The following is a 26,646-nucleotide window of genomic DNA, read 5'->3' as shown; positions in this document are numbered from 1 at the left end:
ACCTACTGCTTAAGAGATTCAGAAGCGCCAGTTGGTAAGAAAGAACATGGAAAAAGCCAAACGATTTCTTAGCTCTAAGAGATCTACTGTGTTGACTTGTTCTAAAATTGATCTTTAGTTATAAAGTTCTCCACCACAGAGAAGGAGAAAAAATACTGAACCTACGCTGGCAGTGGTACCTTTCCTTTGTTACCCAGGAATTTGACATCCAGTATTTTATTCACATCAGAACCTTGAGTTTGCAATGACAATGACAGTTGAGATTGAATTTAAGTGCATTGGTGGCCTGGGCCAAACTCTGAGGTTAGAATAGAATTTGGAAGGACAGGTTAAGGGAAGAATTGTATTTTCCCACCCTGCTCCCAAGAAGTGAACATAAAAAATGTAAAAAAAAATATATTGAGCTTGCAGTTGAAATAGCTGCCCAGCACAAGGTGAAATAGTTCTCCCATCTCCGAGTTTCTCCCAGCCTTGGTTTTCCGTTTGGATTTTGATTTTGGGACTCTGGCTTCCTTCCCGTATACATTTCCCCCTTGGTTTGATTGTAGGTTTGTAGAATGTACATTTCAGAGACCAGCCTTCAGAAGTGCTGCTTTCAGGGCCCAAAGGGTCAAGAGGGAGGCCAAGTGCTGGCCAGTCAGTGCCCTCCCTGGGTGTCCTCAGGAAGTCATGCTTCTGCACTGACCTAAGGGCCAGCACACGAGACCTGGAAGGAGGAGGCTCAGGGGGAGGAGGATGAAACCTGATGGAAAAGGGAAGAGAGAAGAAAAAAAGGACGTAGGTCAGGGGAGGATTAGAACGTGTCCCTGTGAACCGTGGATGGGCTTTCCTTTGCCTGGGTTTGCACAAGAGCAAGGCTGAAGACCTTGCTGGCCTGAGCTCTCCCTGCTGGGCTGGGGACAGTCGGTGACGCTGGCAGGTTTTGCCTGCCTGTCGGGCTGGACAATCAGCTGGTTCTCAAGGGACTTGCAGGCCCTTTCTCCTTGGTAAGAGCTTAGCTGTCGGGAACCGTTCCACGTGGAGGGAAGCGCACCCAGCTCAGGAAGCGAGGTGCAGGAGGTGAACCCCAAGTTCTGACAGCTTGCCAGTGCCTGCTGCTCGAATGCTGGCCAGAACCTTCCTTCTAAGAATCGTTTACCATAATGGATTTTGACATCATTGCACTCTCTCAGTCAAGGGTGTTGAAATGGAACAAATGACCTAACGTCAAGGGTCTGTGGAAACCCTCAAAACCGGAGAAATTCCTTGTCTCTCTTCTCTTCATTTTGGAGTGGAGTTTTTAAGCAGCGGTTCATTCCAGATAGTTCATGGGTCTCCACATTTTACGAATAAACTAATAGTTTAAGAGACATGAAAACAATCATGTGGCTTTTGTTTGTTTCCTTCAAATTGGGGTATTTGATAGCCTTTAGAATGTAATTCTTGCAAGTTAATTCCTTGTTTTGTTCCTTTCTATCATGATTATCCATCTAGCTTAAAAAATTTTTTTTCTGCTGTCATGGCAACAGTGGAAGTGATTGCTTGAATAAAATTATGTGACTAAAACCATGTATGAATGGTATAAGAGTCGCTGAGAATTGTACATCTTTGCGTTTAGGAGATTTATTTCCTTTTCTGATATTTAAGCTGGGCGATCTCTCCCCTCCAGCCCCCCTCCCTCCTACCCTGTGGTTGGACAGGCAGCCTCATGGTTGTCCTGACGGTGCCGTTTTGACCAGCACAGCCGGAGGCCTCCTGAGACATTCTGCGGTTCCTGCAGATCCGCTGTTTACAAGCAGGATTCCTCCCAGCTTCAGGGAGAATCTGATTCTGAATCCTAAGCTCTTCCCAGAAGTAAACTGGAAGCAGTTTGAGAAAAACTTGAATTTGCCTCAAAGGCAGTGTCCATGCGTCAGGCATACACCCTCAGCTGCTACCGGTTTGGCCTCCTGTGCGGCGTCCCCTCGGTCACGAGGACTTCCTGCAGTCGCCACCAGAGGGCCTCGGTCCTGCACGGGAGAAACCACCTCGGCCTCAGAGGGGGGTTGAATTTCTCTACCCGTCGCTTCTCATTTAGGGCAGCTGAGGCCTCACCCTTGGACACCAGGCTGCTTCACCTGGGCCAGCAGATTTTCTTTCCAGTTTTGAACCAGTTCCTAGGAGAATCTCATTAGCTGGGAGCACTGGAACGCATCCGATTTGTATTATGTATATATATTAATTTTCATATTAATGGTGTAAAACATAGACCTTTCTTGTATGCATATTTTGTTCTTTCTTCTAGAGCTGCACTTCAGTTTGAGGGCTCACATTTCTTTTGTCAGGAAGGTGAGAGGTTGGGTAGAAAGGCCCCAGCTCGCCCTCTCACTGGGTGTGGAGGTCTGAGCAAGCCGTTTCTCTTCTGTGTGCCAGCAGACTAGGTTGTGTCGGATCACTTATAGCTAGACAATTCTGTGCTTCCGTAACCGGATAGGTATCTCACTCTGCAAAGAGGGCCTGGGAGACATTCCAAATGGCCAAGTCCCATCTGATGGCCTTCCCTGACTTATAACATATAGATTTGGTACTGCCTACTCAAGGCCTAATTTCCACCCTGCTAAAACAGCCCTTTAAACCTGGGTCTCCAACTATATTGTCCCAGTCCCACCTTATTTCACACAGTTCAAAATGCCATTCTTTCTGTACATAGTAGGAGCTTAATCTGCGATTCTGGAATAAAATGAGACTGCTCTGTCCTGCCCATCCCTTTTTTCAGCTGTAGCTGTTTTCTCCCCACCATGTTACTTAACAGAAACGAGCTTCAGTCCAAAGCAAATGTACTCTGGTGCCTGTGAACACAGATCCCATAAAAGCAAATGAAGGGGAAAGCAGCAGCGTAGATTGCATGTCCCAGGGCCTGTTACCTAATTTTTATTCACATCTCCTTTAGTGCTGCCTGGACTGCCAAGCGCAAGCCTCTCTTTTTATGCCGCCGTAAAGCTTCTGATCTGGTATCATCTGATATGTGTGGGTGAGAGGAATATGGGAGTATTGATGTATCTGTGCCAATAAACCATTACCTTCAAGTTCTGGGGCTGTTCTTGTGAATCAGAGTCCTGGGATGTCACGTTAGGTATAAGACACGAATTAATAGCCCTTGTGAGTGCTCGTAGCATACAGAACCCACCTTCAGTTTGATTTAATCCCTTTGTTTGATTTAAAATGTCATCCAAGAAGAGCGCTGAATACCTAGAGCATCTGCCACAGACTGCAGAGGCTGGCTGACAGGTCCGCACCGGCTGACCCGCTCTGTGGCTTTTTTGGAAAGCTGAGATGTGTTCTAACGAGCAGGTTATAAATATCACGGGGTTCTGTCGTAGGAGGTGGCGGTGCTCGATGTGAGGGGACCTGCTGGGAAACGCTCCCAGCTGAATGGGGTCAGGCACAGCCTTCAGAGGGGGCAGACAGCAAGTGGGGTCTGGGCATATGGACCGGGATTTACTAACGAATTACTGTCCCTTCACGAAATGTGTCACCCTGCACGTCTCTGTGAGGTGTGTGGGCACCAAAATGAGGTATGCTGGCCCCAGTCAGGTGGCGCCAGCCTCCAGCCAGCACTCACTAACTGTGGGAGGGGCTGTGACCCTCTGCCTCGCTGGGGGCAGGAGGGGCCGATGGGTTTACTGGGCAGTGATGTATGTTCTCAAAGACGCGGAGCGGTTGCTTGGTGGAGCCCCTCATTTTTCATACCTTTTCTCTTTGTCTTGCCTGTAAAGGTTGCAGGTCACAAGAAGCCTTTCCCACGTTGCACACAGTGCCTTGTTGATACTCCTGTACCCCTTTGCCACCCACCTTGCGGTGAAAAGATAGAGTTTTCAGCACCACTCAGCAGAGCAGGAAAACTCCTCAGCTACTGTGAGGTGGAAGATAGACTCTGGAAAGATATCGTGCCTTTTTTTTTTTTTTGCCTCGGATCTGATCTTCCGACATTTATTTTCTTGAGAAAATTGAAATTTGGAAGTTCGAAAGACCATTGATCCTAGGTCAAACTTTTCAGAGTTGAACAAAGATGGACAGACATGTGCAGAATGATGGCTTACAGTCTCGCCAACAGCTTTTATGTAGGCAAAATGCATTGAAATATGTGTATAAAATATTTAACATTAATACACGCCAGACGGAAACCCTGTCAAATTCTGTGTGCACACAGGAACTTGACGAGAGGAGTCGGGAGGTTTAGAGAGATCCTCAGAGCAGTGGAAACGAGAACAACCCAGAACCTACGAATGGTAAGTGTAACTAATGACTTGGCTGAGGCCCGAGGCACTTCAAGTGCCTCTCTGTCTTTCATACGTGTATTATAAATTATATATTATATATCATAACATACTATGTAATATAGACATTATACATTATAAATTATATCTCAGTGAAGCATATATATACACATATACATATGTATATATGTACACATCATACATTCACCCAAAGTCCTTGGATTTTAGTACTCACAGAATCGTTCAGCCATCACTAATATTTAATTTCGGAACATTCTCGTCCCTCCCCAAAAATCTCCATGCCCATTACTAGTCAATCCCCATTCTTCCCTTTCCCCAGCTTCTGGCAGCCACTAATTTACTTCCTGTTTCTATGGTTTGCCTATTCTGGACATTTCATATAAATGGAATTATACAGTATGTGGTCTTTTTTGTGACTGGCTTCCTTTACTTAGCATAATGTTTTCAAGGTTCATTCACGTTATACCATGTATCCGTCTTTCATTCCTTTTCGTTGCAGAATGATATTCCATCGTATGGATAGACCACATTTTTGTTTATTCAGTCATCAGTCAATAGACATTTATTGTTTCCACTTTTCAGCTATTGTGAATAATGTTGCTACAAACATTCTCATGCAAGTTTTTATGTGCATATATGTGTTCATTTTTCTTGAGTATATACCTAGGAGTGGAATTGCTGGATCATATGGTAACTCTACATTTAACATTTGGAGGAATTGCCAAACTATTTGTCAAATCGGTTGCACCATTTTACATTCTCACCAAAAATTATGAGGGTTCCAGTTTTTCCACATCCTCGACAACACGTGTTTATTACCTTTGTTTTTTAGTTCTAGCCATCCTAGTGGGTGTGAAGTGCTGTCTCATTGTGGTTTTGATTTACATTCCCTGATGGCTAATGATGTTGAGCATCTTTTCAGTTGCTTCTCGGTAACGCTCTCTCTTGAAACATAAAAAATGCATCCTGTATAGCAGTTAGAAGGTAAACCCTCCTGATGCCAGTGTGGTGAAGGGTTAGTTGTATGCTGATGATTCATACCAAAACCCAGACAGAGCAAAGGAGATTAGATCCTGAGGAGAACCTAGCTGTTTGACTAAGTATATTGACCATAAAACCCAGAAATAGAAAAGCTAGTTAAATACACTGGTTGATCAGCAGCTTGGCTCTCCTGTTGACTTGAGTTCTCTCTCTTTCCTTTTAAACCTTTCACCTTCCTGTCTGGGAGGCTCATTAATTATACCTCCACAGTTTACCCTTCAGAGCCAGAGTCATCGAATGTTTGGGTGAAGGCCTGTTGCTCATGGAAGCTAAGAAGTGCCCCAGGCCCCAGCCCTGTGGCAGCCCCATTAAGACTGCAGTGTCCTTGGTCTCGTCATCCACGCTGTTGTCCTCCCATTATCATGAGTCCTTTAAATGCTGTGGGAGAGTGTTCAGTTGGGCAAGGCTAAGAGATTCCTGTCGTGGGAAATGAGGCTGTATCTTCATGCTAAGGATGTGGACATACAACTCACTGGCCCAGATGGCTAAGCCATAGGCTTTCCTAGAATTATGGGAGGTAAGACAAGATGGGCGACTTCACACACACACCCCATCAAGAACTCACTTGGTCTTCGATATCTACTTATGTATTGATATGATTTCTGGGTGCCCTCAGAAGTTCAAACAAAACATTTTGATCTTCACAGTTCTTTAAGGGAAAAAACCCTGCAAAAATGTGGGTAAAAATTGTTGCCATCTATCTTTTCTCTCAAACTGACCTACTCCCAACATTCCATAAAACTTCTCAACTGGTCAGCATGAATAGCTTCTTCTAAGATTTGGAAGCACAATGAAAGTAACTGGTTGTACTGGCAAGTGTTCTTATAATTGTTTTAAAAGCACATTTAAAATGCCAATCTTTTGGGCTTCCCTGGTGACTCAGGGGTTAAGAATCTGCCTGCCAATGCAGGGGCACGGGTTCAAGCCCTGGTCCGGGAAGATCCCACATGCCGCGGAGCATCTAAGCCCGTGCACCACAACTACCAAGCCTGCACTCCTAGAGCCCGCGAGCCACAACTACTGAAGCCCGCGTGCCTAGAGCCTGTGCAATGCAACAAGAGAAGCCACTGCAATAGGAAGCCCACGCACCACAACAAAGAGTAGCCCCCACTCGCTACAACTAGAGAAAGCCCGTGCGCAGCAACGAAGACCCAACGCAGCCAAAAATAAATAAATAAATAAATAAAATAAAAATAAATAAAATGCCAATCTTTCAAAATTGCTTATAGACTCTCAAAAAATATATATTTCGTTAAGGAAATAAAAGGTTTTTCCTCGTTAAAAGGTTGAGTGCATGCGCTGCACTGTGAGAATCTGCCTACTGCTTACTCCAATATTATTTTTCAAAATTAGAGAATATCTTCCATTATTGTCTAAAGTTTATGATTTTCAAATCAATGTGTTTTAACTTATAAAAATCCTGTGAGGTAGGATTCTGACTGGAGATGTTAGGAAGGAAGACAGTTTTCTTCTTCTTTTTTTTTTTTTTTCTTTTTTCTGAGAAGTCCAGTGAAGAGGCTTCTAAAGAAAGCCTGTGTAGATAAGGCTGCCCCTGGGCACTTTCAGCTGTTAACTCACTGGTTGGTGTTAATGTAAGGGGAGAGTCACTTCCCACTCAATGTCACACTTGAGTTGCAGGTACACCTTTGGTCTTGGTTGCTGGTTCTCAAGTGACCTAAGTTAAACTGTTTCTAATCCCTTGAGTGCTTAACGAAAGGTGTGCATCAGAACCATCTGAGGAACTTTGAGCAAATACACATCCCTGTACCTGACCTCAGGAATGCCAACTGAGTCAGTCTGCGGCAGGGCCTGAAAATCCGTATTTTCTAGTTTCCACAAGTGAGTCTTTGCCCACTCTAGTTGAGAAGCATTTCCTGGGAAGTCTACACTGGTGTCTTGGTTTCCGGTGGACATCAGGAAACTTCTCCAGCTGTTGCCACTCATAAGACAGTGTTTCTATCAGCCTTAATTGCTGTATGATTCTTTTTAGATTAGCTGATAATTACAAATTTATGATATCCTCATGAGATGAAAAAGTTGCTTTGTAAACTCTGGTGTGAGACCATAGCAGAGAAGGATTTAAAAGTACATTCACAGCAACCCCATTTCTAGATAAGTACTCCAAATAATTGAAAGCAGGTGTTCAAACCAAAACTTGTATATGAATGTTCATAGCAGCACTATTGACAATAGCCAAAAGATGGAAACAATCCAAATGTCTACCAACTGATGATTGAATAAACAAAATGTGGTCTAGCCATACAATGGAATATCATTCAGCTATAAAAAGGAATGAAGTACTGATTCATGCTACCACATGGATGAACCTTGAAAACATTATGCTAAGTAAGAGAAGCCAGACACAAAAAGACCACATAGTATATGATTCCATTTATGTGAAATGTCCAGAAGAGGCAAACCTATAGTGACAGAAAGCAGATTAGTTGTTCCCAGGGGGTGGGAGGAGGGAGAATGGAGAGTGACTTCTTAAAGGGTATGGGGTTTCCTTTTAGGGTAAAGAATGTTCTGGAACTAGAGTGGTCATGGTTGTACAACATGGTGAATGTGCTAAATGCCATTGGATTGTACACTTTAAAATGGTTAACATGGTGAATTTTATGTTATGTGAATTTTATTACAATTTAAGATCACATACAAAAAAGTGCATTTAATGACCCAGTTTGTACAAAGAAGTTCAAGTCTTCTTCCAGACCAGCTTCTCTCCTTTCCTTCCTTTAATTCTAAATGTATTTGAAATGTATTTGGTAGCTACCAACAATTTTTAGGCATTTAAACTGCAAGCTAAATATAACCTGAGTATAAAACATAAAAGGTATCATAGATATTGTTGATCTTGCTGATAATTTCTCATATTTAATCTCCTTTTCTGAACTTCATTTGAGATTTCAGTGAACACAGCCAACATCCTTCCTAATCGGTAATGCATGACGAGGTGATGCCTTTAAAATGTGCAATCACATCAAAACCTCATTTTAAAAATCTCTCCGGAAGGTTAATACCTTGAGGGAAAATGAGATCTAACATGAGCTATCCAGCAGTGGACAAGCAAACTGTTTTGAGGGCAGAGACTTTTACAACCTTAGAATCCCTCCATGGCAGATACATCCAGAAAGTGAAGTTCTTTGTTCATTTTTCTCCTTTAACATTTTTTTCTCAGCTATAGTGAGTGGAGGTTATTTTTGCTAGTTGACGCTTCCAGCAGAAGTCATTAGCTTATATGACTGCAGTGAGATCAAAATGAGGCCGTAATGGAAGGTTTAAGAAAACAGTTCAGGAACTGTTTAGGTCCTGAAAATCAAGCTCTTATGAGATCTTTACAGATGGCTCAGTTGGGGATGATAGGAGTGCATTTAATTTCACATTTTTATGGACATTTAAAGTAGTGGGTCTTACTTGGGAATAATGAAGAAAATTTGCCTTTACCCAGTGGTTATCAGAAACCACTAAGCTAGTGATTTGGTTGCATTTAGGTTTCCTTGTGTTGTTTTAAGAGATTTCACACGGATGAAAGCCTAGCAAAGTTCTCTTCTGGAACATATTTATTTAAAAAGGCTCGTTGTCAGGGAAGATCAGCATTCTTTGTCTGCATCTTCCAAAGAATGCTAAAACCTTGTGGAAAAACCTGCTGGTTGAAGTTGTATTTGGCCACCTCTGGCTGATTGTGAGGTGGCCTGGACCACCCTGAGATGCAGTGCTTCTATTTTCGGAGGGATTTTTTTTTTTTTACTTCTCTTCTTTGTCACTGGAAGATTATGAGGTAAGTTAACTGATATGCATCAGTTAACAAAGTACTTTTTAGTAGCTGCCACATCTCCCTCCCGCATACATCGTACGTGATGCTGTTCTAGGCAGTGGAGCTATAGAGTTTGGAAAAACATAGTAATCTGCACCTAACTTAGAAGAACAAGATCTGGGTATTTCTGGGTTTTCACAGTAAGAAAGGAGATCCCTGCCCAGCTTTAAAAAAAAGGTCTTCTTGATCAGTAGCCATAGTCACTTTGCCAGCTCTCCACTTTGCTCAAGACCAGTGGGAGCCTTTGGGCTGAAGGGCCAGGATGCAGTAAGAACGGGGCCTCAGGCACTAAGTCGCAGGGTGGGGCTGTGAAGGACTTGCCCTTGGCACTCCGAAGAAGGAAGACATTCTAAAAATCTGCACTGAACATCATCTTATCATCAACGAAGAGATTTTTTTCAGGGATTACATCATCTAGGTTGAGTACTGGCTTTCTGCCAAGGTCGGGCTTTGGCAGGCCTCGGTTGGGAGGTGATGAAAATATTTGCAGTTCACCTATTATTTATAAGAGCTTTTGGAAAAAAGCTTAACTAAAAGTTTCAGTTGTTTCCGGTATAAAACACGTTTAGTGTTCCAGAGTATAACAGAGGCAGGGCAGCATTTGAAGGGCATAAACTTTTTTTTTTTTAATCTTTCAAATATCTTAGTGTATCATATTTTCTTTTCTTTTTTTGTCATCAACTGATACAATTTTCATCATAGGAGTAGAAATTTTTAATTATGAGTCTTGGAACAGTGATGACAAAGTGATGGCTAAAAAATATTTATTAAATGAGCGAATGAATGAATGAATGATACAAAATAGATTCATGGCTGTGCCTTTGCTCCTTTGTGTCCCCAGACAATAGCCAGGCAGCTGGCGGAGATCTTGTTGCGGGGTATGTGTGAACAGAGCTACTGGAACCCTCTGGAGGATCCGCCATGCCAGTCACCTCTGGACGATCCTCTCCGGAAAGGAGCAAACACAAAAACCTACACCCTCACGCGGAAAGCCCGTGTCTACTCAGGAGAGAAGTATGGGAGTTGGTGTCCTCATTTGTAGGTTAGGAGATGGGAGGGAAACTTCAGGAAAATGTAAGGATGAATAGAAGTTCAAGGGTAGATTTTTTACCAGTTTAATAAAGATAGCTCTTTACTCTTCATAACTTCAGCAAATATCCATGCATGAGTGGGGACATTTTGAGTAGGAAAATGCTCTCATCTAGTGCTTGGCTGCCATTCTCAGCCTTCACTGTTGGTCTTTGGGATTTTCATTTCGTTTATTATAAGAACCGCAGAACCATACAGCAGTCAGTGACAAAGCTATTAGTAAGCCAGAGTTGACTTTTCTTTTCTTTTCCTCAGCAATTCCTTGATCCTTTTGTTTAAAAACTTGTTTTAAACTGAATTAGCTGTAAAAAGAAGGTGAATTTAATAATTTACAGGTGATTGGAAGGTGATGTCTCTTTAGAATGTTTTAATTGGTTTAAGTTTTGAATTTGGAACTTGATCACCTTTGAGGAAAATGGGCTAGCGAAACACTCCGGTCTCAGCCTGGGATTTCCCCAGGTCCGGGAAGGAGGAGGTGGGAGGGAGAGAGACCACAAGAAAGCAGGGAGACAGGAACAGGGGTTGACTCATTCTATTCCTCCCCTCAAAGCTTTCCTTCCCGTCTTTGTTCCTACAAGGACAAGGCATGATGGCTTTTCAGAACCTCTCCATGAAGCAAAGGGGAACGTGTAAGAATAAATACGGAAACCTTCTTTAGTCATTACAAATTGGAAAAATGGCTGAAAGACCGCAGGCTGCTGCTTCTGAGGCCCCAGAAAGCACTGACAGAGATGGGGTGATTAGATAGTTATTACATGTGTGACTTCTGAACACAATGCCGCATTTTAAAAGGGGCAGCATTTCTCAGGGTAACTGCCTCTTAATCCTCTTAAATTGACCCTGGCATTTGTCTCCCTCCTCATCTTGTTGTTCAATTTGCATTTCTTGTATGGATTCAGACTAGTGAGCATTTTCTTAACTTTTTCCTGCGTTTACTCCTTAGTACTTATCTGGATTCGTAGAACATCTGTTCTAGCAATTCTCAAACTCTCACTTTTAAAATGCTGACCCCTCATTATGAACTATTTAGCAGCAGGATTGGGGTTCTTTTTTAGGTGATATTTAAATCTTAAAAATAGACCCTAGATTTTTCTTCTGCTTCAGATGCTTCTTAATAGCCAAAGTGCCAGTATATTGAAAAATCTAGTTCTTGCTCCCTCCCCCAATCAAGTTTGACACATGGATGGAGCTCTGTGTCTCTCTGAGTGCGATTCCAATGTGGCCTCACCCCTTGAAGGCAGAGAAGCTCACAGTGCTGGCCACTTCTCCCTTATTTCCTGAACCACTCAGCCTCTGTCACTCTTTTAACATCAGCTTCCCCATCTGTACAAGGAGAATTATGGAGGCAAAATGCAGATCTAGTTAAATGCAGTTATTAGTTAAAGGGAAGATTCCCATGTGACTGGTTACTGAGACACAAGTTTCATTTCACACAAATACACACAGTCATTTTTTTAAACTGTTTCATTGAGATATAATTCACATACTATATAATTCATTCATTTAAAGTGTACAATTCACATTAATATAGCTTTTAATATAGTCACATAGCCCATCACTACAATCAAATTTAGAATACTTTCACTACCCCCAAAATAAACCTAGCACCCCTTAGCTGTCATCCGCCATCCCCCAAACACGTGTATTTTCACATGAATTTTAGGATCATTTTGTCTATTTCTGCAAAAAAAAAAAAAAGGCAACTGGAATTTTGTAGGAATTGCATTTAATCTGTAGCTCAATTTGAGGAGTATTGCCATCTTGACAATATTAAGTCTTCTGATCCATGAACATGGGATATCTTTCCATTTATTTAGGTTTCCTTTAACTTTTTTCAACAACAATTTGTAGTTTTCAGGGTATAAGGTTTGCACTTCTTTTGTTAAACTTATTCTTAAGGGTGTTTTGGTGTGTGTGCTATTCTTTTTGATACTATCACAAATGGAATTGTTATTATTAATTTCATTTTGGGGTTGTTCATTGGAAGTATATAGAAGTAAAATTGGTTTTCTATATTGATCTTGTATACTGAAGTCTTGCTGAGCTTGTTTATTAGTTCTAATAGTTTTTTTTAGATTCTTTAGGATTTTCTGTATACAAGATCATGTCATCTGCAAATATAGTTTTACTTCTTCCTAACATAGATGGCTTTTATTTCATTTTCTATCCTAATTGCCCTGGGTAGAACTTCCAGTACAATGTTGAATAGAAGTGCCAAGAGTGGACAACTTTGTTTTATTCCTGATCTTAGGAAGGGGAAAACATCCAATCTTTCACTATTGAGTACGATGTTAGCTGTGGGTTTTCATAGATGCCCTTCATCAGGTTGAGGAAAGTCCCTTCTATTAGTAGTTCATTGAGTATATTTCATTGTGAAAAGGTTTTGAATTTGTCAAATGCTTTTTCTGTATCTACTGAGGTGATCATCTGGCTTTTGTCCTTTATTCTATTGATGTGATGTATTACATTAATTGATTTTCAGATATGAAGCCAACCTTGCATTCCTAGGTGAATCCCACTAGGTATATAATCCTTATTTATTGCTGAGTTTGATTTGCTAGTATTTTGTTGAGGATTTTTGCATCAATAGTCATAAAATAATTGATCTATAGTTTTCTTTTCTCATGATGTCTTTGTCTAATTTTGGTATTAGGATAATACTAGCCTCATAGAATGAGTGGGAAATATTCCTTCCTCTTCTATTTTTTGAAAGAGTTTACGGAGAATTATTATTAATTCTTCTTTAAATGTTTGGTAGAATTCACCAGTGAAGCCATCTGGTCGTGGGCTTTTCTTTGTGGGAATGTTTTTGATTACTAATCCACTCTCTTTACTTGTTACAGAGCTATTAAGATTTTCTATTTCTTCAGTTTTGGTAGTTTGTGTCTTTATAGAAATTTGTCCATTTCATCTAAGTTATCTAATTTGCTGACATACAGTTGTTCATAGTATTCACATACACACACATACACACACACACATATAATTTCTATAAGATTGGTAGTCATGTACCCTCTTCCATTTCCCATTTCTCCTTTTAGTAATTTGAGTCTTCTCTTTCTTTTCTGGATCAGTCTACCTAAAAAGTTTGTCAAATCTTATTGATCTTTTTGAAGAACTAACTTTCAATTTTGTTGATTTTTCTCTATTGTGTTTCTGTTTCTCTAGTTAGTTAATTTCTGTGCTAATCTTTCTTCCTTCAGTTATCACCATCAGCTTTTAGCTTTCTAGTTTTGCATGTTCATACCCTTACTTCTGATTTATTAGTAAAGAGAGAAAATCTGCTTGGGGCTTCCTTATTAACAAGACAGGACTCTCCAATCAAGCAATTTTGTGGCAAAAAGATGTTATCACCAGTTCAGTTATGTGAGTTGGGAGGTAAAAAAGGGAATCCATAGATGATGTTTAAATCTCATTTTGGCCGGTGGTCCCTCCTCTCTCCCCTCTCCTCAGTCTCTTATGAGGAACATGAGCACAAAGCAAACTTTATGTGCCATAGATCCTTCCAGCTCCAGCAAACCACACGGACCATTCAGGACCATTGGTCATAATGGACAATAAATGAAAAATAACCTCTGCCAGAAAACTCCCCTCCCTGTCACTGCAACCTGGACGTGAAGTGGGTACAGGATGCTCATCCTCTCTCCGTCTTAAATGTTGAAAGGAAATAAAATGCTGATAATCCAAGATAAAAAAAGAGAGGAAGAATCACATGCCATAGGCCTCCTTACTTCCTTTCTTCTAGATCTTTCTATGAAGAATTTTATTGACTTTTGTTTACTTATTTTTTAAGTAAGCTTTTTACTGACACATAATATACATTGCGAAAAATACACGAACCAAAAGTAGAAAACTTGATGTATTTTCACTAAGTGAGCACATGCAAGTAATTAGCATCCTGGTCAAGAAATAGACATTGCCAGAACCCTAGAAGGCCTCTCTGTACCCTCCCCCAGTTACTACTCCCTGCCCAAGGGTAACCCTATCCTGACTTCTATCACTGTAATTAGTCTGGCCCATTTTTTTTTTTTTTTTTTGAAATTTACATGAATGGAATCATATATTAAGTACTTTTATGTTTAACTTCTTTTGTCTAACATTATATTGGAGAGATTCATCCATATTTTTGCATGTAGTGGTAGTTTGTTTTTGTTGTTGAATAGTATTCCATTTTATGAATATACTCCCATATGTTGATCCATTCTACTCTTGATGGACATTTGCGTTGTTTCTCATTTGGAGCTAATAGGAATAGTGCTGCTATGAATATTCTTATACATGTTTCTTAGTGCACATATGTGTGCATGTCACTCAAGTATATTTTTACTTCCATTGTATTCCTCCTTGTAAAAAGCACTTGAGGTGGCTTAGATAATTAAATGCACGTTAGACTAGATAATTAGCACTAAGTAAAGATGGAAGCTAGAAACCACTATTATGCCAGGAAGCGGATGATGATTTATTGAAAACTAGGAGTGCCATACATTGTGCTAAACTCCTCGGTAGGCCTAAGAGGAGAAAGTAATTATCATGGCGTGCTAAATACAGGTCTGAACCTCCTGGTAGCCAATGCAGAGGCTTTTGGTAAGGATGAGGATGCTGTTCAAAGTATAAAGATGGGGAACATTGAAGGACCCTAACAACTACTTGATGGCAGAACCGAAGCTGTGAACGACCATCCCTTCAATCAACTTCCTCCAGGTCTAAGGCCCCAGTTTTCCGGCTCCACAAGGCTGAGGCCTGGGCACCCCAGGATCTCCCCTTGAGGCTCTTGGGCCCCAAGAGGATAATATCACAAAAGGAAGGCCCCAACAATTTTGACTGTCCACCCTGAGCTCCACACTTCCCTGGGCAGGGAAGAGGGAAAGAATGGCCAGAAATAGATCTAGAGAATTCATAATTATGGAGAAGGGGGCATTCCAGTGGGTAGTTTTTCAAGCATGTCTCTTAAAACTATCCTTTCCCCCTCCCCCGCCCCCCACTTCTTCCTGCCAGCCCTGAGAACTTTGCAGCACCCCTGAGTACCCATCTTTCCTGCCTTGAAAAGAAGGGTAGAGGAAGTAGAATTAGAATCAGTTAATGTGCTACTTGTTAGCAGCTCTAGTAAAAATAACACAACCTCGCATTTAAGTAGGCTAGATGGCTCAAATGGAATTTGGGGATTATCTCTGGACCGAATTTGCTGGTGTTAAGTTATGATTAGAATGGGCTCCCTCTCTTTTCAATTAGTCTGGACAATGCAGAACTGGGTAGCTGTGAAAAAAATGATTAATGGTTCTGCTTTATTTATAAGGTCCCAACTGCATGTAAGCATGAGCCAGGATATCAGGAACTGATTGCTGGATGGGGATACACACAGACACACAGGCACACAGACACACACACACATGAGTGTTCTTAATTCAAAGCCTGTTGGCTCTATTTCTGAATTTAAGGGGAAAGAAATGTTCCATCTTCCAAAAACCCAAATCACCTCAAGTTACCTCTTTAAGGAGGTCACTGCACATTCCAGAATCCTGCTTCTCACTCACAGGCCAGCCTTTTATAAAATTTTAGCCCTGCAAGAGCAATCCCACAGGTAACCATCCCTTACCTCCAAGGATGACCGAATTGTAAAAAGGTATCAGTCACTGGACTTTTCTTACTCCTCATGGTCCTTTGACACAATACAAAATTTGCCAGCACTTCAAAGAGAACGAATATTTGCAATCATTTGGAAAACATTTTTTTGGCCATTTTGGGGGGGAAATCATCCCTTCTCTTAAGTTAAATGATTGTAATATTACCCCTGGGAAGATGTAAATTTAGTCTTTATTTAGTCACCTCCAAAACATCCAGGAGTTTTTTTAACCAAGTTCATTTTTATTGCACTCTTCTACCATTCCACAAAAAAGAGTTGATGGGACTTCCCTGGCGGTCCAGTGGTTAAAATACTGTGCTTCCACTGCAGGGGGTGCGGGCTTGATCCCTGGTGAGGGAACTAAGATCCCACATGCCCGCCTGGCATGGCCGAAAAACATACAAACAAAAAAACAAGAACCGAAAAAAAAAGAAACAGAGTTGAGTTTGGCCCAACTAGTGATAAGACTTACAATTCTACTCAAAGGATGCTAGAACTTTAGAACGGGGGGGAAATGCTGGAGGTTTTTTTTTTTTCCGGCTGTGCCCCGCGGCTTGTGGGATCATAGTTCCCTAACCAGGGATTGAACCCCTGGCCCCGGACGATGAGAACGCAGAGTCCTAACCACTGGACCACCAGAGAATTCCCTGGAGGTCTTTTAAAACGCTCAAAGCACAAAAAATAGGATATAGGGAATGGAGACCAGAGTTATGTTTGGTTTTTATTGTTCTTTAATCCTGAGCAACATTGAGCTTAAAAGCTTTTTATTTTAATCCAAGATGGTAGAGTTCAGCCAAATCCCATAAAGTTGATGAATAAGACAGCTCCTGCGTGCCACGCCATAGTACACGTGTGTTTGAGTAAGATAGCTCACTAAGTTCTTACAGTATTCTAGAAATCATTCAAACTCTAAAATTGCTTCCTATCTCCTATTTCATCTAAATGACAATATACAATACGCCAGCTAGCAAGTAAGAGGTAAGGAGAGTACCATGTAGTGAAATGTCTTCAGTTTATACCTCGTAATGGGTTTAGGAGAAAGCTTGTGTTATTTAGATAACGTCAGTTTGTAGTGATCAAAATTTCCGCCTCTATAATAGGCACAAACGTTCTTTGGGCTTTTAACTTGGTTTCTACAGCTTTACCCGGCTGCCTGCTCTTAAAATGCATAGTTAAAATGTATACATTCCATAGATTACCATAGAAATAAACAAATTAATTCAGGGGCCCAGATTATACAGTATTTTTCATGGGTTCTACACTATATAAAAATCTAGAAGCTGTTAGCCTTCAGTTCTGCTCTTAGTCATGTATTTTGTGTTATTTTGAAATTGCCATATATCAAAGTGAATTTTCTTTATACAGCATTTTTTGTCCTCAAGAAAATACTGAAGAAGCCCTGTTGTTATTGCTGATTAGTGAATCAATGGTGAGTAGACTGTGTTTTTACATTTTTCTTTCCCCTATTCCTATGGTCCCTGTTTTGATATGATGACTCCATCAGGATAGTGATTCTTTTTCTTTGGAGAAGAGTACTTTCCAAAGGGGATAGCTGATGGGAAAAAACTATAGTCGTTTAAAAAAAAGGGACGTTTCTAATTCTTGGACTGGCCAGATATGTCCCTGGGTCAGCCTGGAGCATGGAGCTTCTCTTCCCTTAGTTCATTCATTTATCCACCAAGTACTGATTGAACACTAACACAGTTGTATATGGGTAACTACAGCTAAAATGACCACCAAAGGAACCTTGAAAGGGGAGAGAAGCCCCCAAAAGGTAACCTTTATGAGCCTTCTCCATTTGCCTTGGTGGGAGGGAGAATTTGGGGGTGAAACACTTGTATACTTGAACCTCCGGTTTCCATAGCAGCAGCCTGATGAAACTGCCTCGTCCTCCTGCCCAGGTCCTCTCCCCAAACCCCCACGTGTTCCCCAGGCATTGCAGAGCCCAGGCCCAGAGAGCCCACTCCTGTTACCTGGCTCTGCTGTTGTGAGGGAGTTTTTGCCAGACCATCAAATTCCTTTGAAATGTTTTCTTAGTGTTTGGCCAGGATATCAAATGTAGGTCTACAATTTCATCGCTCATCATTTACTGGGTTTCTATTCTGCATATCGCTAGACATGACAGCCCGGCTTGAAACATTCTGGAGTAGTCTGTGTTATAGTAGTTAATACCTTGGCAAGTAAATGGTGTCTGCTGAGCACCTGAGCAGAACAGCAAGCCCCTGGAACTTGGAGGGACCTAGAGGTCCTCACATCCACCTAGTTATTTAGACGAGGGACCGGAGGCCCAGAGCAGGCAGAATGGAGGCATCATGCAGTGGTCTGCTGCTCCTTGTAGCAGAGCATCCTGCCTTCTTCCATAACTCCCACCCCACCAGGCAGGCAGGAGGAGAAAGGAGGAGGAAAAGGAGTGGTAACTAAAGCAAGAGAAGGTGTTCCCTTCTTCCCCAAGCAGACAGTTTAAATGGAGGCGTGAAGTACACTCGGGGAGAAAGACTTAGAAATGGAGCACAAGAGGAATGCCTGTGTGCTGAGTGAAAGAGGGGCACAGAGGCTGGGATTAGGCAGGCAGCGTAGCGTTCTTGCCTTAAGTTAAAGCTTTGGGTTTTCTTGTTCTGTGTAATGGCCCCAAGATGTTTATAAGAGCGAGACTGCTTGAGTCACCGCTTCTTTTTATTTGGAAGCTCTCTGACATCATTGGCCCTACTTCCTCTGAAGGAAACAGGTTGCCCCTGCGGCTCATCTTTCCTTGACTGTCAGCTGGTGACTTAGGACGGTGTCATTTACATCCTCTACTCTACCTTGGCACAGACGTGGAAGCACATATGTGCACAGGCTGGCGCCCAGTGGCCTCCAGTAACTGGTGTTCAGACGGGCAGGTCTCACCGTCATCAGTTCTGTGGGGGGGGGGGCTGCCCACACAGCCCTCATCGCTGGACTCTTCACAACCTGGCACTTAGCTTCCTTTGGGCAGACTTGGTTAGTAACGGTGTAAAAATTCTGAAAGCGTGGTGAGCATACACTTTCGATTTCTTGGACAGTTGTGATTGAAAGTATTGAGTTCTATTGTCAGATCGTGTGTTCCAGATTGCAATTTGGGAAACGTGGCCACATCTCTAGAATGCTCGCTCTAAGTGTTGTCGTCTTGGGAGTGATGTCCCCAACTCTCCTGCTCCCTCCTTGAAGTGGTAGAAACTAGTAATACTCAAAGTTCGGATCCCCTGGAGACAGTCAAATCTGACTCTGTCGTATTTAATTTCCAGGAAGTCTCTTCAGAGGATGGTGAAATCCAATGACAGTAAATATGAAGGACTAGGTTGCCAACCAAAATGATTATGTTCTCTCTGTAAATCATTCCATAGTTACGTAGGTAGAAATCTAAATTAAGTTGCCTTTGAAAGTCTTTTTTCACTTCCCTTGAATACTTGATTTTTTTCAGTTTTTAGACCGAAAATAGATGTGCTCAATTTCAGAACCAAAATGAGAATTGCCGGGCTTTTTTGGTGTCTGAGAAAATTGTATTCTTTACTGGTCCTAATTTTAACTTAGAAGTATAAATTTGTCAATAGTCCCTCCACCTACAAGAACTCATTTAGAATTGAACTGCATTCTTACCTCAAGTCAAATTAGTTTCCCCAGGAGAAAGGGGTTATCAGAACCATATTAGTACAACTACCACTGAGACAATGTTCTGGGACATTTATTATTTGTGGACCTGTTTGAGGTTCTATATTGTACCTTTTTAATCAAAAAGCACTGATAGACTTTTTCTTTTAAGAAGAAAAAAAAAAAAAAAACGCATTTGGGCATAACCTGAAAATCTCTCTTAAATGGTGTTTTGTCTTGTTCCCTTCTCTCCCAGGCATTGATCTCAATATGGAACATTTAGAGGAAATAAATAAAATGAGACCACTTACAGCAGGCCGTATTTTCCTCAGAGCTTCTTTTGTTGGCTCGAAAGGCACTCCTAACAAGAAAAACTTAGAATGAAATCTTCAAAAGCAAGCTTGTTTCCATAAGAGATGACTCACTTTGTAGGAAGTGGCCTGTCTTATATATTCTTATTTGTCTTTGACATTTAAGAGTAAGGAGTTTTAAAGTGAGTAAGTACTGACAGGAGGCTACAAGGCAATGCCTTGGACTCACACGAAAGAAAGCATTCACCTCGTTAGTGAGCAGGAGGTTGTGTGCGTGGTCTTTCCGAGTGTCAGGCAGGAAGGTAGACATCAGCCCGCCTGGACCAGTGACCCTCGTCCTGCACGTGCCACTTCCTTGGGGAGAACGGAGGGGCCCTTTCTGTGCTCCTAGGGATGGACTTCTGGTCATTAGCAAGGAAAAGAAGACAGGAAAAAATCTAACTTTATTGATACTGAACTCCCTATTAGGGAGAAAAGGAAAATGGGCTATGTTTAGAGTCTCCAGTACATGTGATATGTCTGGAGGAATCGGGGGAGAAATTTCAAAAGTAATGAAAACAAGTCACTGTGAAGAGCAGTTGATTTCTAGATAGATGAGATGAATAGGCTTGAATGGACCTGCTGTATTTCTGTGCTAAGCAGTGGGGGAGTGAAATAGGCATGCCCTGGTGTTCTCCTGGGTCCTCTGTGCTAACGTCTTTTAAAACAAAAATCCGTTTGCTTCTTGCTGTCTCTTGTACATCTGTTTTGTGCTTCCCTAAACAAAGTTGAATTCGTTTCTGTAGTCTGTTCCAGTGAAGATGTCATATAGGGATTTGAACGTGGCTTGGGTGAGAGAGGAAAAGTACGCTGTATCTCTGTGGGACTGATGGAACTTGATGACACCATTTGGTGATGGGAAGTGTGGGGCTGGGAATTTTCTCCCACTCTTTAATGTACAGCAGAAACAGGATCTACAAGTGAGGCGCAGCAGGGCTTCACTTGATGGATGATTCTGCTGCCCCAGAGCGCAGCTGTGTCTGCAGCGTGGCTGTCTGTGAACTCGAGCCCAGGAGAAACCACCCTGCTTTGCATCGACTCCTAAAGCTTCCTCCAGACGCCTGCTGACAGGGACAAGTGCCCGCCAGGCCTTCAGTGTTTGGATAATACCATGTTACCATGTGCCGTGGTGCTCTGGGGATTTTGAATAAATGACCCCTTGCTCATTTGTGCCCTTGTCTCCAGACCCTCGGCAAGCTCTCAGGGGCAGGAGAGCCTGGATGGCTTCTCTGCGCAAGGTGACAGCTGTGTGCACGGGCTGGCTCACCGTCTGCTTCTCTCTTCTGTGTTGTTTTCAGGCCAACCGGGACGCTGTGCTGAGCAGGATACCTGAGCACAAGAGCGACCGCCTCATCAGTTTACAGAGCGCATCTGTGGTTTATGATCTACTGACCATCGCTCTTGGAAGAAGAGGCCAGTATGAGATGCTGTCAGAGGTACAGCCCTTGAGTCTGGTTGACTTCCAGCAGTGGGTAGTGCTGGCGGTACCAGCACTGGGAAGAGCTGTGGGACCTGGTCTTGTCCCCACACCCTGTCGCTGGCAGCCATGTGACCTTGGGCCCATCACTTAACTTTGGTTTCCATCTCTGCAAAATGCGAATTGGGCTAAACGATTAAGTGGTGGAATTCATTGGTGGTCATCTCCTACCAAGGGTCCATAAACCCACTGGGGTGAGTTCATGTATGAGAGAAGGCAAGTGTTTCTCAAGCAGTTTCTCTTTCAGTGTAATTTCCACCATAACCCCAATCTCCCATCTGCGATATTAATTTCCTTGTAAAACAGGTTTTATTTTATATAAAGTATCGATGCATAACTCCTGGTGGACTGGCAACTTCCGGCACAGTGTACGTTGGGTGAGCTGGTACAGGCTTCACGGGGAGTAAACACTGTCTTCATGTAGAGTCTTTTACTTGTTCAGAAGAGACCCCAGTTGCTTACAGATCTTGTACCAGGCATTGCCGTCTCATGCCCTCAGCTGCTAAGAAACATTTAGGATGGAAGCCTGACAGTTTTACAGTTTCAGAAGAAGCTGGTTAATCTGAGGCTGTGGTTATGCATTACTGAGTCCCTGCCCAGAATACCAAATCCACTCTGGTAGGGGCTAAATCAGTAACAAGATCATTTTATCCTCTCTTTAGTGGAGTAAAAAGAAAGAAGGGAAGAAAAACAACTCCTTTTGTTAAAATGAACTTTTCCATGTTATTTATCTTTCTTTTTCTAAATTTACACACATTGCAACAGCCTCTGGGCACGAGGACAGGGAATGAAATACCGTAACAGATTGGCTGAAATCAGATAAGCACCCAGCTCACCCTGTAGCCTGCCTGCCGGTGCATCGCCACATTAGGCAGGAGCCTTGGAGAACAGATGAGCCTGCGTGGCTTGGATCTTTTTTTAGTCTTTGGTTTGGTGACTATACAGGGCAATGGTTACTCAGTCTTCAAAAAAAAAAAAAGCCCTCGCAATCTGGCTTAGATAAGGCAATGAGTCCAGATGTTCCTGTCATACACGGTACACCCCCTGGGACACTGCCCAGGCTTGGGATTGGCCCAGATTCTCTACCACCCCAGGGGCTTTGGCTTCCTGGGACCCTCTCCTTCTGGCCAGCTTAGCTCCTGTCAGCCGCTTCCACCAAGGAGCCCATCTGTGGGGAGAGTGCCACCCAGCTCACAGCTGAGTTCTCTTAAGGTGAACTCCTCTCCACCCCCGACAAACCACTAAAAGTTTCTCGGAGGCCAAGGTTGAGTGTGGTTTGCACGTTTGCTTTCCTCCCATCATGTAGCAACAGAACCTGTCCCCAGCTTGAAATTCACCTGTGTCTGCAACAGGTGTGAGGAGCCTGAGGTGGCTGGCGTGGCTGACAGGCTGGATGGCCCCTGCCCACAGGCTTCTCGTCATGCCACAAATGACTCCAGGGGCACGGCTGTCATCCTAGCGGCATTCCTCCACGAGCCAGCAGCTCCCTGGCATGTGCCTCTGCCCGGCACGGAATCCTGGGACCTTGTTTTCAGCCAGATGACTTTCACCTTGACATCACATGTAGCTTCATCTCGTGGTGATAACCTGACGCCCAAGTCACTGGGTAGTCCGGTTGGTTGCCGGAGCCTTTGCAATTCAGAATATGCTCTAGTCACATTGACAACGGTGGAAACAGCATCAGGGATTGCCTTGAAGGTGCTGGAGCAGAACGGTGGAAGAAAGGGAAATTTATCACTGAACATCCCTTGGAGCCTTTTGAATTTCGTACCATATCTGTGTCTTATCTATTAAACATATAAATCGATGGATCAAATATATATAAAATAGAGGACATTCATTTCTTTAACACATATAAATGCAGCCCCTGGTTCTGTGCCAGGGGCTGTGATTCAGGCCGGGGATGCAGCCGTGGGCGAGGCGGGGTCCCTGTCCGTGAGCGGCTCCCAGCCTAGAGGAAGGCAGCCAAGCAGCAGGCAGTTGCCATCTGGGCTGGCTGCTGCTGGGGGGTCTCCACACAGGGTCTCATCCAGTAATGAAGGATTTGAATCCTTGGCCTTAGCTTTTCGTGCTATTTCTACTTAGTTTTGCAGATGGAGCTTCCCCCAGTGCACATTTGGCGGCCACGGTGAAGCAGATCTAAGTAGAGCTGTCTTAGGAGGAAGGCGCAGGTGCACAGCATCTCGAGGGCTGGCCCCAGTTTTGGAGAGCTCACCTCCTGGAGGAGGGTCTTGGTCCGCCCTTGGCTGAGCATGGACCCCTCTCCCTTGGTCTCAGGCCGTGACTTAAAGTGTCCCGCTTCCCTCATTTGCTGGGGTTTCCTTCCTCCCTCCCTCCCTCCCTCCCTTACTCCCTCCCTCCCTTACTCCCTCCCTTCTTTCCTCCCTCCCTTCCTCCCTCCATTCTTTCCTCCCTCACTTCCTCCCTCCCTTCTTTCCTCCCTCCCTCCCTTCCTTTCTCCCTCCCTCCCTTCTTTCCTCCCTTACTCCCTCCCTCCCTTCCCTCCTTCCCCTTTTTTTCCCGCCCAATTTGTATTGTATATTTCCTTCCTTCCTCCCCCCCTTCCTTTCTTTCTTCTCATCTGCTTTTCCATTTCCTGAGGACTTTAGGTTAAAAGGCTAACTGGATTTTTTTTTAATTGCGGTAAATTTACATAACATACACTCAACCATTTTAAAAGGTACAATTCAGTGGCATTTAGTACATTCATGCTGTTGTACAACCATCACCTCTAATTTCAAAACACTTTCATCACCCTGAAAGGAAACCCCGTCCCTATTAAGCAGTTGTTCCCCATTCCTCCCTCCCCCCAGGCCCTGTCAGCTACTAATCTGCTTTCTGACTCTGTGGATTTACCTATTTTGAGTATTTCATATAAATGGAATCATCCATTATATGACCTTTTGTGTCTGGCTTCTTTCACTTGGCATAATGCTTTCAGGGACTTCCACATTGTAGCGTGTATCCGTCCTTCATTCCTTTTTATGGCTGAGTAACATCCCATTGTATGGATAGACCACGATTTGTTTCTCCATTTATCAGTTGGTGGACATTTGGCCGTGGCGACAGTGCTGCTGTGGAGTAACTGGATTTTAAACTTCCTACATTATTTCTCTGGGCCCCGCGGATGTTGGGATTATCATTATCATTCACGTGGCCGTTGTTTATATCCTGTCTTCATCTGCTGCATCGTCACCACAGTGATCTTTCTCAAACACCCTTCTGTTGAGAAACATTTCATGGCTGTCCCCCTTGCCCCTTCTTTTTCTCCCTCTTTTTATTTTGTTTTGCTTTCCTTTTCCTCCTATAACGAAAACAACTTCATTGTCTTTGTGCCATGTGCTACAGCCCAGCAGACTCCTTGAAGAATCAAACGTCACCTACAAACATGGAAAAGAAAAAAGTCACTGAGAATCCCTCTCTCCTGAAATAGTTGACTACCCACTGACATTTTAGAGATCACTTTGTCCTATATCTCTTTATGAACAAGTGCATGTACATCTATTTAAGTTTCAAGGAATGGGACAGTATTATAGACGTTTTATTGTGGATATTCCACATCCTTCTCCTCCCCTCCATTGACATCCCCACCCCAGCCCTGCCTCCTCAACCCCCAAACCCAGGTCAGCCATCTCATGTGTCCTGGGCACAGGCCCTAGAGTCAGAGAGCTTCGATGTGAGTTCTGGTTCTGCCGCTTACTAGTTGTGTGATCCCGGCAAGTCATTAACCCCTTGTGCCTCAGTCTTTCCTTCTGTAAAATAGGAATAATAATCACACCTATGTCAGATCATTCTGAGGGTTATTTGCTAATTCATGTAAAGTGCTCAGAACAGAGCCCTACATGTAGAGCTCATTAAACAGCAGCCGTGTGCTGCTATGCTGTTTCTACCGCTGCGTGCCCAGGAGTTGCCAGGCATGTGGGAAGCAACTAAGTATACAAAAACAGTCTCTTGTCTTCCAGAAACTTCCAGTCTAGATAGGGAAATCAGAAAGCAACACATGGAAAGGTAACCAGTTAGAGAAGACTAGATAGTGCAAGGCACGTTAATTGCAGGTGAAGGGACTAGGCCAGGTGCAGCAGAGCTGGCAGGTTGGGGGTGCCAGGGAGAATGACAAACAGCTGACGTATGAATTGGCTCTTCGGGGCCTGATAGGAATTAAGTCTGAGAGCAGAGGGACACCCTCATTATCAAGGTCACGGAGGTGCAGGGACATGACGCCTTGCTCTCATGGAGGGAGGAGAGGAGGCGAGGCTCTTGGGTGGAAAGCATGGAGCCAGGTTGCCAGGCCCTGACGTGTCGGGCACATCACCCTTCAGCTGGTCTGTGAGCAGGTTCTCTTTGCCTCTGTGCCGCTGCAGGACTCTTCCTTTCTTCTGGGTGGAATCTTTCATGAGCAGAAGAGTTCACCTCCACCAGGCCGCTGTGAGAGAAGAGGCCTTGCCTCCTTCTCACCCCGTCCTCATACCTTCCTCCCTTCTCTTGTCCCCGCACAGCATCAACACTCCTGCATCAGGACGCGGCTAGCCTGGGCCCGGGTGCCCCCGCACCAGCAGGGACAGGGTTGGGTGGCTCCCAGCCCATCTTCTCTTAGTCCCTCCTGTCACGACACCTTTGCGTGTGTCGTAAGCATTGTGCAGACTCCGCCCCCTTAAGAACTGTGCTTAGGCGGGGAGCAGAGCCACTTGGCAAAAAAACTCTCCTCTCTGTCTCTGTGGTTCAGGATGGAAGGCTCCCCTCGCATCTCAAGATGAGCTGCTTTCTTGTGTGCCCGCACGGTGCCTTTCTTTCTCTCGGGGCGCTGTTCAGCCGGATCCTGAACAAGGAGCGCTGTGTGCAAAGGGAATTCAAACCAAAGGAGCATCACATCCTCATCCTAACAGGTTTAAATATAAGCGCAATGGTTACCGTATCTCCAGTGCTAGGAGTTGTCATGTTTTTAAAGACTGATGTGAAGCCCTGCTGAAAGGTTTGTGTAGGAAGGAACACTTCTTTTTCTCCCCCTTTTTAAACAGTAACACTAGTTGGCATGACAACCTGCGCTATTAAAAGTAAAGCAACAAGCACCGCTTTCTCTGTTTTTTAGAATGAACCCAAGCTGCTAAGGAATTGTTTCTTGAATTTGACTATTAATGGCTCCATTTTGACAGAATGTTTTGGGGTCCCTTTTGAAGGGTGTGTGTATCCCCTCTACATGGACATGGCAGCTTTAAAGACAGAAATGGTATTTTTATCTTTCCTGTTGAATTCGTATTCATTTGTTTATGGTAAATCTCAACAACTTTATAGTTCTGTGGGTAGAACTGTGGCTAGTGCTTGTACCGAAGGGGCATCTACACATCCCTACCCCAAACACTTACTTAATCAGGGAGCCTTGTAAAAAACACTTGAAC

At 43.3% G+C, this 26,646-nt stretch overlaps 1 protein-coding gene across 3 annotated transcripts in view; it reads left to right on the top strand.

The window, feature by feature from the left end:
- The window catches only part of TTC7B (tetratricopeptide repeat domain 7B), a 237,217-nt gene that overhangs the window by 99,828 nt on the left and 110,743 nt on the right, over positions 1-26,646 (top strand). For 2 of the 3 annotated variants that reach the window (XM_061181165.1, XM_061181166.1), the window contains 4 exons: positions 4,169-4,247; positions 9,953-10,125; positions 17,186-17,249; positions 21,075-21,212. In XM_061181165.1, coding sequence (XP_061037148.1) covers positions 4,169-4,247; positions 9,953-10,125; positions 17,186-17,249; positions 21,075-21,212 — 454 coding nt within the window. Of the gene's footprint in view, positions 1-4,168; positions 4,248-9,952; positions 10,126-17,185; positions 17,250-21,074; positions 21,213-26,646 lie in introns of those variants that run through there. The other variant, XM_061181168.1, reaches the window with a different exon arrangement.

Source organism: Eubalaena glacialis, chromosome 2 (assembly GCF_028564815.1).
Source record: "Eubalaena glacialis isolate mEubGla1 chromosome 2, mEubGla1.1.hap2.+ XY, whole genome shotgun sequence".
NCBI lineage: Eukaryota > Metazoa > Chordata > Mammalia > Artiodactyla > Balaenidae > Eubalaena > Eubalaena glacialis.
The sequence above is the reverse complement of the archived record's forward strand: the minus strand, read 5'-3'. Positions and strand labels throughout refer to the sequence as shown.